The sequence below is a fragment of the Xiphophorus couchianus genome, chromosome 16 (assembly GCF_001444195.1).
Source record: "Xiphophorus couchianus chromosome 16, X_couchianus-1.0, whole genome shotgun sequence".
In the NCBI taxonomy this organism is placed as follows: Eukaryota; Metazoa; Chordata; class Actinopteri; order Cyprinodontiformes; family Poeciliidae; genus Xiphophorus; species Xiphophorus couchianus.
The window spans coordinates 11,089,057-11,101,314 of NC_040243.1; the positions used below are offsets into that span (position 1 = coordinate 11,089,057).

A 12,258-nucleotide genomic window follows, 5' to 3' on the forward strand; every position below is an offset into this window, starting at 1 on the left:
GGAGCTGCATCGGCTCTTTGACTCACTTATTATTAAAAGGTTGAAATATCCGCCCTTCATTTTCGTTTCATTCTTTTATTGTGTGTCCCCATGTAAAAAAAAAAAACACACAAAAAAACACTGCCCCCACAGCTCCAACCTGGTAAATTTGGACTGGAACTACTCTACTGCGGTCAGTGACAGGTGGGTGTGTTTTATTTTGTTAAAAGAACAGTCACAACTATTTCCTGAGATGTGTTTTATTTTGAAATTACGGGCCAGAAGCATAGCATTGTATTCACTTAACTTGATAATATGGATTAATCCAGGAGCGCCACAGAAATCAAACAGCAGTCGTCGCCTCGCAGTGATGAGGGATGACAAAAAATCAAGGCTGCTCACATTTTGTTTATGTAGATGCTTTTTCCTTTTTCTTTAACATTTATCAGGTGGATATAACCGGTGGAATATCTTGTTGTTTCTTTCTTTTTAGTTTTCTTTCTCTTTTAAAATGTCTTTTTTATTCGCAACTGGATTTTAGAGCGGAGAAACATCACTTTACAGGGATGGATCCAGCTGGAGAGCTTTTACGCGGCGCATTTCTCGGAGCGTCTCCTCAGATACAGAAAAATTAAGCGGTCTCTGATCTGAGGAGTGAACAATGAAGTACGGACTGGTTGTGCTCTCAGCTGGCTTTACTGGTTTACTCAGCTTCACATTCCTTGCTGTGGCCATCGGAACTGATTACTGGTACATTATCGATGTAAATAAGCCCAACCACACGGGGCCAAATGACCTGAGTTCACACTCCGGATTGTGGAGAATCATTGAAGGTTTGGGGATTTCATATTCACTTATTAATAAATCGTAAATGTATCCGCTTCTGTATCATCCACATGTTAAATCTACTCAGTTATTGCAACTTAGTTATACAATTTTAAATTTCAGGCGGAAATACTCGGGTAGTTAATTATTTCTGATTCAACCTTTCTATTCAAGAAAATATTTTTCTAAAACAATGCAAATACACGAATGCATCGAATATTCTTTATATGCAATCTGTTTATTTGTGTGCTGATGCTGCATTACTGCTGTAATCATCATCAGCTTCCGATTAAACCCTCATCCGTTGGTTGTGCAGAACCCAGGTGCTGAAGCAACCTGACGCGAATGTCAGATCACCATAGTGAGTTTTTTTTTAATCTGGCCGAAGTAAATCTATATATGTGAAATACTGACAGAATTTAAATGGCATTTATCTGAAATAATGTGAGTGCTATGAACCTCTTCTGCGCAAAAATCGGTGTGCACAAAGGAGCTTGTTGAGGATGTCTTGTGAGTGCTGTTAAGTGTTCTGCTCTTAGTCTACACAGCTTGAGGTCCTTAATGTGTTTATTTGGTTGCAGGTTGCACCCACAGTTCTTACAATAATTGTGAAGTAATGCAACAACATGAAGCCTTCATCCAATCAATAACTGAACATCCAGTGAGAGGAATTCTCAGTGCACAACATGCACACTGGAGCATTTTAAAAAGGAAATGGAAGGCAGATACTTTGCTTTTGAAAATGTTTATTTTTTTATTTTTTTAGTCTGTCACTTGTAACCTTTCCCTCTGACATTTTCAGGTGCAAATAGGAGCTCAGTCATCCCCTCTTTTACAGCAAATATGTCCAGCCTGTCAGAGACCGAAAGGCACCTTCTCGGTGAGTGTCCTTTTTTTTAACAACAGACATAAGAATTTAATAGAATTCAAGTGGTTGTCACACCTGCGACAGACTGGCGACCTGTCCGGGGTGTACCCCGCCTCTCGCCCGGAATGTAGCTGGAGATAGGCACCAGCAACCCTCCCGACCCCATTAGGGACAAGGGTGAACGGAAATTGGATGGATGGATGGATGGTTGTCACACATGGGTGCAATATAATCAAAAAGCAAATTAATTTCTGGTATTGTTATTCAGTCATATACCCATGTTAATTTTGATGCATGTAACTCACAGCTAAAGACCCACAAATGGAGGTTTTTCCAACAAATTTAAATTTTATGTAAGAGCGAGAAAAAAATGAGTTTTAATGCAAAAATATTGACATACTGAAAGTATGTAAAATATATTCACTCGGTGCTTCTTTGTGCACGAATAACTACATGTGGTAACTGTATGTGGTAGATTCTCTAAGAGGTTTGTTTCAGGTGAGCACAGCGATTCCATGTTTAGTAAAGTAATTATTGGTGCACTTGACTGTATGAGTAGGTGCTAAGTCCTGCTGGAAAATGAACTCAACCTCTCCATAAAGCTTGTCAGCAGCAGGAAACATGAAGGGCTCTAAAACATTTAGATAGATGACCATGCTGACCTTAGACTCACTAAAACACATTGGAACAGTACCTGCAGATCACTTGGCTTCCCAAAGTCCTCACTGAATGTGCAGCTGTCACCCTGGATCTCAAGTAATATGAATTATGTGCCTCTATTTTCTTCCTGCAGACTGAGCGACCTTCATTTCCACATGAAATGGACCACGTTGCCACAGTCCAGTACTTTTTCTCCTTAGTCTACCTAGGATGCTTCATGTTCACAACTTAGTGCAATAAAAATATGGTTGTAGGTCGCGATGTGGTTAATCCTGTTGCTTGTACACTTTTTTTTCTTTACACTTCTTCCTTTCAATTAATTTTCCATTAGTTAATGGCCTTCCGTGAGCCTGCAGCTTCCAAAGCAGAAGCCTTTTGGGACTGATCAGTTGCTGGTCAAAAAAATTCAGCATTCTGCCCAATGCTTGTGAGGACACATAACATTTGTGTTTCTTAGTCTGGTAATAGTCCAACTTTACAAGAAGCATCATTTTTGGTTTTAATTAGCTATAAGCCATTTTTAAAAGTTTATCTCGGAACTGCATTATTTTCTGTTTAATGATTCCTTTTCAGTTTAGATTAATATTACTTTAATAATGTTCTTACTTGCTGAGATGAACCTGGAACCACATGTTCACCAGACTAACAATAAGCCTACTTGGACATTTTGTGGAGGAACAGTGTTTCACAGAGGCCTCAGATTAGATCAGCATCCATGGGGGTTTCAAAGAGCCCTTGTTTACAACCTCGCAACAAATGGAGTTAAATCACTTGCTGAGAAAAGGGGTACCTTCATCATGTCTGCAAGTTGATTATCCTCTACTGACAGTAGAAATAAAAGCCCCAAAGGCTCCCCAGATAGCTAAAATCAATTTGGAAATCTTCGAAGCTTTTCCACATGATTGCACACAGCATTACAGTGAAATACAACACAGCTGTAGTTCAGACCCTCTAACAAACCCCTAACAAAATGCTGCACATTTCTTTGTATTGGAAATGTGCGTTTTTGCAGGCTTGCACAAGGTAGTGGTCATCTTGCTGCCTCTCAGCCTGGTGCTGCTGGTGTTCGGATGGATCTTGGGACTGGTCAGCTCATTGGCCTGCAGTCCTAGGCTGCTGGCTGCATCGGCTTCCTATGTTTTCCTCTGCAGTAAGTTCATTTACATGTCTTGATGCATTGCTGTGCTTGAATGCAGAATATGTGCCTTGCATGAAGGTTATAATCAAAACAGATAAAAAAAACAACAAATGTGCTGCGTTGTGATGTATGTACAACACAACACAAAGACGTACGTTTACGTGTGAGAGGAAGCCTTGAAAAATGAGTTTCAGCTGCTCTTGCATCTGATTAATCTCTGAGTAAAACCACTACTTTCAGATTTTGTGGGATGGGAAGTACACTTGAGTGGAGTGACTGCCATGAAAAAAAAATCTGTTTTATTGGTGTTAGTGTGGTATGTGTTAAAGTAGTTTGGGGGCAAATGTTTCCAAAAAAACATGGGTAATTTGCACAAAAAGGAAATGGTATCTCATTGTGATGTGTTTGTTTTTGCCCAAAGTGTTATTTCAGTGGGTGATGATGATAAGTTATTAAAAGGAAAATAAGAATTTAATGAGCAAAACAAAACCCTGGCTTGAGTCCAGCGACAGATTTTGTGAGTATGCAATGTTATCTAACCTTAGTTAAGATGATGTAGCGTCATGAGAAGTGTAAAACATGAATAGTTTGCAAAACTGACATATTTCTTGCTGCATTTGCACATCGAGTTTAGTTGGCAATTACATTTCCGAAGTGAAAAGAATATGTCAGGGGTGTGTCTGTGTTAACTGGATATCAGAATATTATGTTGAAACCACAATGTAAATGTGGAAATATAGATGCTAAAATTGCAGTGGAATGTCATGAACTGCTTTGTTTACAATTAATTTGAAGCTCACAAACCTATATAACTTAGAGAAATGTATGCACTATGACAAGCATGACACGTTTTAGTGTGAATAATATACTGTATTGACATTATTGCTTCCACAGTTTTAAAAGGGAGTTATTATGTATTTCTGAGGCACAGAGCACGATTTAATAGCAGTCTAGCAAATTATGTAACCTTCAGTTGTTATAAAAAATGCTGCATTTTTCAAACATACATAACTTAGAAGAAGTTTGACTTCACATTTTGATGTCTTTAAATTGTGGTTCCTCAGAACTTGTCTTACATATGTGGATGTGTCTTCCTGGCCTAGTGGACTCAACTCAAAACCTCTTTATGTGTGTGAAAATGTGTCATAAAATTACTTGCCAGTTCCTGAAATCAATGCAAAAGTTGAATAAGGATCAATTTTGTCTTATTTTTGGAAATAGGTGGGTATAACACAAGAGGATAGTAAGATGTTCCTTCTTGATGTTGACCAATTACTTAAACACCCATTACCACCAAACCACCTCAGCATGGATAATGGCTTAATTGACTGTGTTGATGACAGCACTTTCACAGTAATACTTCACAAGAAGCTGTCTGAAATCTCAGAAAAGATTGGTGTGGAGTAAAAGACCCTACATCCACACACACTCTCCTCCTCTGGCTCAAAATGCCTATTTTTGACATGACATTATTATCTCCCTAATAAAAATTGTGGTTAAATTCAAATGTAGAGTTCATTAATGCCTTTGTTTGTTATGATTGATGTCACTTGAATGACAAATTAAAGCTGTCATGATCACGTGGGCTTTTTGATTTGCTTTTGTTTAAGTTCTATAATTTGGATCTTGCATTTTGAGTTATTTATGTATTTTCTATATTAATCTCTGCTTCAATAGTATTTATTAGTCTTCTAGTAGTATTTGCAGTTTCAGTGATCTTGTTAGTCTAATCTCCTCAGCTCCTTACACTTGCTCCCCACTCAGCTGCCATTCATTCTGTTGATTGTACTTACCTAGTTCACATGAAAAAAATTACATCTCCACAGTATTTGAGCTCCTTGGTTTCTTTTTCTCACTGCTGGATCCTTCTTTTGACACAATCCTGGATTGTGTGTGTTTCCCACATGTTCTGTGAGTATTCACTTTCACCATTAGATAGGCTCTCCATCATGCACATGCCTCTGCCCTGTTTCAATTTGGGTCCTCCTCAACACAAGCCAAACATGACAGAAGCACCTTTAAAACATTTCTCTGAACAGAAATGTATTTTTAGACAGTAAGGACACTTATTCTACCAGTTTTTGAGAGTGCAGAATGACATCGCTCCATTAACCTTTCTGATTAGATTCTCTCTTTCGGGAGAGATACAATAATATATCTAACATTATATATAACAGTTGGAGTAAATATGATATTAGGGTACAAACAGACTGAGTCTAAGTTCCAAGTGTCCACCCAGGACACTGCACAGAGAGATGTCCAAATTGTAAAGTACAGCCGTGTGAAAAAGCAGCCACTGTCTTACAAGAAAAGGAAAGAGATGGAAGCATTGAAGGACCTTGAGCAAACCAGTAGGTATTTCTCTAGATTCTTTACCACCATTGTTTATAAAACATTATTAGGTTTTATTATGACTGCACCCTCTGCTAAAATACCAAGTCTTAGTCATGTTCTTTCCACATTAAAAGATCTGCTATTGCTGCGCTCTTCCACCTTCAAAACCAGAGTAAACACACACAAAAGTAAAGAGTGAGGTAATGGGTTTTAGGATTTTGTGCCTCTCTCATCAGTCCTTTCTAAATGCATTATCACGTTTTGATATTTTGGTATCTGATATTTGGGGGTTTTGTGTCAGTTTGTGATCTCTCTTTTATCACTGCCATCATCCTCTGGAAAATATCTCTAGATTTTAGAGAGGCATCGGTGACCATGAGTGTTGAAAGAACAGACCTTTATTTATTTATTTCCTGTGCTGCATAGTGCAATCTAGGCACTGTGCAAACCTGTATAATAATAAATTGTTTAATTAGTGCAGAGTAGTGCTGTAATATCTTTGGATTGTATCCTTTTATACATTTGTTGTTTTAGCTTAATTTATAAATGTTTCTTCCTCTCTTCATTTGATCTCGCTGTTGTGTCACTGGATGTAGATTTTACTACACTGTGAGTAAAAAAAACAACCAAGCAGCTGTGAATTTAAATATTAGTAATTGCCAAGAGTAAATACAGCTCAAGATGGTGGAAGCAGAGTGTTTTCTTCCAGCATGTCCTCCTAAATGTCAGATGGAATCGCTCATTTAATGGCTGAATACTTTAGATGTTTTGCTCTGGACATTTAAGAATGGTTTTCTTTCCAGCTCACCTCTGGGGTAACTGTCAACCAAGACAATTCCTCCATCCATTGCAAAACACAAGGAATACAGAAAAGAACAGACAAAAAGAGAAAGGAAAGAAAAGAAGAAACAAATGATTCATGATACATTATAGAACATCCAGATGCCATTCAATGGGCAGTTTTACAGCACTGCTCCCTTCTGTGGAATCAATGATCAGATTATATTTTTGGAGGCAGCATACTGGGATAATTTGCATATGACTGGGGAATAAATTCACAAAAGCTGCTCTGCTGTTCTGTAATTGCAGTGGCCAACGTTACATCACAGCATGAAGATTTGTGTATGTGTGTGTTTGTGTTGTGTTGTTTACTCTTTGTCAAAACATTTTACCTGAAATTACCCGGAATTTTAAGCAATATAAACACTACATATAGCTTACCTTTCACATTTTTTTCTTTGCTAGTTCTAATTTTTCAGAAGATGAGCATCTTGGGTTTTTGTGAGAAAATAAAAAACAAAAGTCTATAATTGGTTAAAAAAACAGCACAACTTCAGTACAGTTTAAATTCCCACTGACATTTATCGTTTTTGACAAAGTTGGGTAATTTGTACAAAGCTAAAGTAAAATTTAACTTGAGAATAATGGGAAGTGATTTCTCATTTTCAAAGAAATTGAAAACCTGCATTGTCTTACAATTGTAATTTATTTCTAGAAGAACATCTCTTTCCAACAGGATTGCTCTTTTTTTACAGTTAGTAATTAGTTTTGTACCCAGAGCCACTAGATAATTACTAAGCATGATAAACTGTTCATTCAGCCTCTTCAAACAAAATGAAAGTCATAAATAGGCATTTCTGAAGAGACATACTATTTTTTATTATACAAATTTAAATTTTAAAAATATTTAAAAACAAAATGTTTTTGCTTTTTGTTGATTGCATATTCTTAAATAATCCTAAAATACAATAAAAATACAGCTGTCTTGGGAAGATACCACGTAACGTTGCTTTAAACATTTAAAGCAGGTTTAATTTATCCCAAGTCCTTAACATATATTTCCAGACTCTGGGACAATAAAATATTTCTATTCTTTTCTATAAATGCAAACCCAGACATAGCTGTCCACCTAAACAGGCTGAGAATGGGATCATTAATCACTGCAGGGGAGCTGCAGAGATCAGCAGCTCAGGTGGGAGCTAGTGCTAAAGAACTAGTATTTGGCACACTTGTTGGTAAGAAGGCAAGAAGCCAAGAATTAAAAGAAAGCCATCAGAAGCTTTGTTTCCATCTTGTCACAAGCCCCATTGGGCACAAACTAAATGTGGAAGACTGTGCTCTGGTCAACTATGACCAAGACTGGGTTTTTTGTTTTGCTTACTGCACATTGGGCTGGGAAAAAAAACACTTTTATAATTCAACATGGTGGTGTTTCATTACAACACCATGAGCCCTTCTCATCATGCTGTGAAAAGGGCTTTCTGTGGCATGGCTGGAAGATGGCTACTATATAAAATGTCTTGAAAATATTCTAAGATTTTATGTTATGAAATGTGACAAAAATGTGAAAAAGCTTAAATGGTATGAATATTTTTGCGAGTCATTGATAGTCCCCTATTCTGTGTGGTTGTGAATTTTTTCCGCCTGCTGACCTCATGGCCCCCCCAAAAACCAGAGATATATTAACACCTGTCAGAGGTCTCAAAGGTACTTTTAGCTGCAGAGGGTTGTGCTCTGTTGAACATGCTTCAAATCTTCACAGATGCACACACCCGTAAACACATAGACAGCACGTTTAAGTTGGAAGAGGGCAGAGAACTCCATGCTTTTTTCCTTTATTTTTAATTTCTGCTATGTGAGACTCAGACGTCTTAGTATTTTTGAAATGACTATATGTCTTTCTTTGCTTTTGAATGCTATTTCAAAAGCAGACAGATTTTTGTACACACAAAAAATAAGTTTCTCAAAAAAATGTGTGAGAACGTAACTTGCTCTTCCAGGAAAGTACGTCAATGTTAATGTATTTTTTATGATCCACACAATTTGAAATGTCTTACTTGGTGAATACCTGCATAGCACCTAGACTTCTATATATATTTTTTTTACTTTTAACTGCAGTTTTCAGCATCTGTGCAGGTTCTTAGCACAGTTTGAAACTTATTAAGAAGATAAGGAAATTAAGCCACCTGCTGGTCTTGAGAAAGGGTCAGTTGACAGGAACACATTTGAATCCATTCCTCCACCAGCAGTCTGTCACTTAGTAACCTTTCTTTTTGTTTTGCACATTACCCAAGCCATTTTGCATCTTTCCCAATAAGCTTAATTCTCTGAGACATTGCACAGGTTAATAAAACAAAGACTGGCATATTTATGCTAACTAAGATAATGAAAACATGACATTTAAGATGAGAATATTGGATAAAACTAATTAAAAAAAACATTTTTAATTTAGAAATGTAGGTTTAGTGAGAGGAAGGTTTAATGCCTACGTAATGGTTGTTATTTTCAAAAACTTGTCAGAAAATGTATTATGATAATATCTTATATCAGAACACAGGACACAATGTGAACATGTACAGAAATACAAAAATACTTATTTTTGTTTTGCTGTTGTAATTTCTTGACAGCTGCGATGAAACAACAATTTGTTCTGTATTTTTTCTTTGAGTAAAAACAAAAATCATTTTTCCACAGCCACAGAGGGACTAATTGGCCGTAGGCATGAACGTGAGCTCCTGTCTCTGTGTTGTGCTGTTTGATGGACCGGTGTGCTCTCACCTCCTATCTGCTAGAATCGCCTGCACTCCATCCAAATTGGCTATAGAAAATTGATGCATGGACAGTTTTATATAATAAATCACTGTGATTACGGTGTGCAGTGATGAAGCATAAGAATAGTCTGTCCAGACAATTTTGTTCACATCAGCAGGGTGCATGCAATTCTTTGTTCCTGGAACAAAGCAATGTGTTAAAAATGGATATGATTTTTTTAATTTTTAATTTTTTTTTAATGAAGCTTTGTTTTTTCTTTTGTGTCTTGCATGTAAACAGGTATTTTCACGCTGTCAGGGGTCAGTATCTACATCAAGTACTCTAATCAGGCCATGGAGGAGTTCCAAAGGATTGTTCCCCCTGAAAATCTCGTCTTTGTGCACGTCTCCTTTGGCTGGTCGTTAGCCTTGGCATGGCTCTCCTACAGCCTGGAGGTAGCAACAGGTCTGCTGCTGTTGCTAGCTGCCAGAATAACTCAAATAAAAGGGCATTATGATTCTGGTGTTGCTATAGCTATGTTGTAGTGTAACTATATACTCATATTTTTTAGGGCAGTTTTTTGGCTATAGTTGTTTTGTTTCTTAATAGCTTGCCAGCTTGTAAGAGACCAAACTTTTAATAGCCAAAAACCACAGAATGTACTGAAGGTAACTTTCATAGACACACACACACACACAGAAGCTGACATTAAATCACATTACTGAACTGCTTTCATCTTTTCAAAACTAAATTGTGTCTATACTGACTCTGCTTTACATTGTTGTTGTGTATATAAAAACAAGAAGAAGTTCATCAAGTGAACTGATGGATATTTGTTCTTGAATGTATTTATGTTGTAGCTTTCAGCCTGGTTGCCACTTAAATGAGTGTTGTTTTTTTCTTAAGAGTTATATAGGTTTCAGGAGGTCAACCAGGTTAAGAGTCAAAACCAGAAGATGTAGTGCAAGCTGGCTCTGGCAGATGCACAAAAAAGTTGACATTAAATTACTTTTTTTGGCCACTTGTATTTTCCTTCTGTCAACTGACTTTGCCTAAAGTAATGTTTTGAATGGCTGTGTAAAATAGAAAAGACAGCCTAGCCATGCTAATTATTGCAGAGTGGCATTATTTTCCCCCGTTTGTTCAAATCTTCCACTCCTTGAAAGATTCATTGCTGTTCCATATTTTCTCCCATTGTGGATAATCAGCTTCACTGTAGTTTAATGGAGCCCCAAAGCCTTAGAAACGGCTTCGTAACCCTTTAAGATGCTCTGAGTTTTAAGATGCCTATTTGCCCATTTCACCTTGCCTGATTTGGATTCTGAAACTGTGACACTAACAAGATGTAGAAAATAAAATAATAATAATAATTTTAAAAAATAAGCCAGCATGGAAAATAGCAATGAATTAATAACTTAACAAATGTAACAACTACTTTCTCACATTGGGCAATGATGGCATGAATAGTTTCTTTCCCCCTTAATTAATGAAAACATTATTTGAAGACAGCATTTTGTATTTCCTTCGGTCATTTTTGTCTGATAAAACAAAATTGTTTTACAATCTACAACATCTAAGTGCAAAAAGTAGAAACAGAAGAAGTATGTAAGGGAATTACACTTGTTTGCCTGCAGTGTAAATATGTTTTCTCTTTATGAATTGCTGCTGTCTTTCTTTAAGTTTGAGCCCTGTGATATGAAAGTAGGCTGAGCAGTTTGGCTGAATGACTTTTTTTTTTCTTCTATTTTGATGTATGCAGGCTGTTAGCCATGAAGAGGGGGGTGTTTCCTCTACCATGTTTTCCTGTTTATATATGGACTGCAGTGGTGCTGTAGTGTATTTTATTGGAGCGAAAACATTGCTGACTCTGCTGGAGTAAACCATCACCTAGCGTATGAGACCCTTACTGGATGTGAAGTTATATCCTCGCAGATGTTTGCTAATAGAACAACTGCGAAATTGCTTTTACATGTACTATCAGAAGCTTGGACATCACATTTGAAACATCTTCTATAATGTTGAAAGGATTCACTGTTGAAGCTGATAAGCATAGTTACGCCTTGCCATTAAAAACCTATACGGCTTGGCTACCAGTAGATGAAATACATTTGAAAATAAAGCAGAGGATGCAACAAGTATTCTGATGAAGATGCTTTTTTTAGTGGAACAAAACATATGCATGTGCTATATGCCTGTCAGTTGTCCAGTAGGCAAATGTTATTCCTCCTAGCAATAAAAAACTAGCAAGTAAAAAAAGAGTGCTGCTAACTTTACAACACTCAGCACGAACTGTGTAATATTTGTGCTCTTGTATAAATCTCAACCATTTTGTGAGTTTTAGTAAATAAATCATTTGAAATATCATTCCAGCTGTTGAGTACAAAAGAGTGCCGTCATATGTGACTCTTTCAGATGATCTGAAGCTCCCTGTTATTGTCTGATTTATGCACTTTATGCTTGTTCTGCATACTGGTTACAATGAGCTGTTCTTACGCAACGTTGATTACATTCATGTGTCTGTTTTGTTTTGGATATATTGAATGTCTGAATGTTAGCCTGTGAATGTAAATGAAGCACACTGGGAGTCTGGAAGCAAAGATATTGCTGTGTGTGAAGAATTGCTGCTGCCAGCCCAGGGAGAATTTGGTGATGTGTTATTAGTATCTTTCAGCACTGTTGTCTGTAAGCTCTATTAATAAAACCCATTTAAAAATAGTATTGGATGATGCAAAAGTTGAATATTTTCTGAGTATCTGTAGTACTTATGTTGGTTACTTGCTGTTAAAGTTAAAAATGTTCTATAGCTGGATGATTGCACTGGGGCAATTTTCTCCACCCTTTATCCTGAGATCATTAAAAATTAAAAATGCAATGTGGAACGACACTCACGCTTTTAATAAGCATACAGAGCTGTCACATGAGG

The 12,258-nt window shown here is 37.0% G+C and overlaps 1 protein-coding gene across 1 annotated transcript; it reads left to right on the plus strand.

Moving 5' to 3' along the window:
• Positions 1-338: 338 nt before the first annotated feature.
• Positions 339-12,050, plus strand: LOC114159381 (transmembrane protein 235). Its single transcript, XM_028041324.1, has 4 exons — positions 339-812; positions 1,607-1,684; positions 3,345-3,482; positions 9,636-12,050. Exons 1-4 carry the CDS (start codon positions 641-643, stop codon positions 9,878-9,880), a joined length of 633 nt encoding a protein of 210 aa, XP_027897125.1. The 5' UTR covers positions 339-640; the 3' UTR covers positions 9,881-12,050.
• Positions 12,051-12,258: the final 208 nt, after the last annotated feature.

Excerpts from the sequence above, each read along its gene's own strand:
- LOC114159381 (XM_028041324.1), top strand. The coding sequence starts at position 641 with ATGAAGTACGGACTGGTTGTGCTCTCAGCTGGCTTTACTGGTTTACTC. Across the intron at positions 813-1,606 it reads ATTGTGGAGAATCATTGAAG|GTGCAAATAGGAGCTCAGTC; the intron begins GTTTGGGGATTT and ends TGACATTTTCAG. Across the intron at positions 3,483-9,635 it reads TTCCTATGTTTTCCTCTGCA|GTATTTTCACGCTGTCAGGG; the intron begins GTAAGTTCATTT and ends GCATGTAAACAG.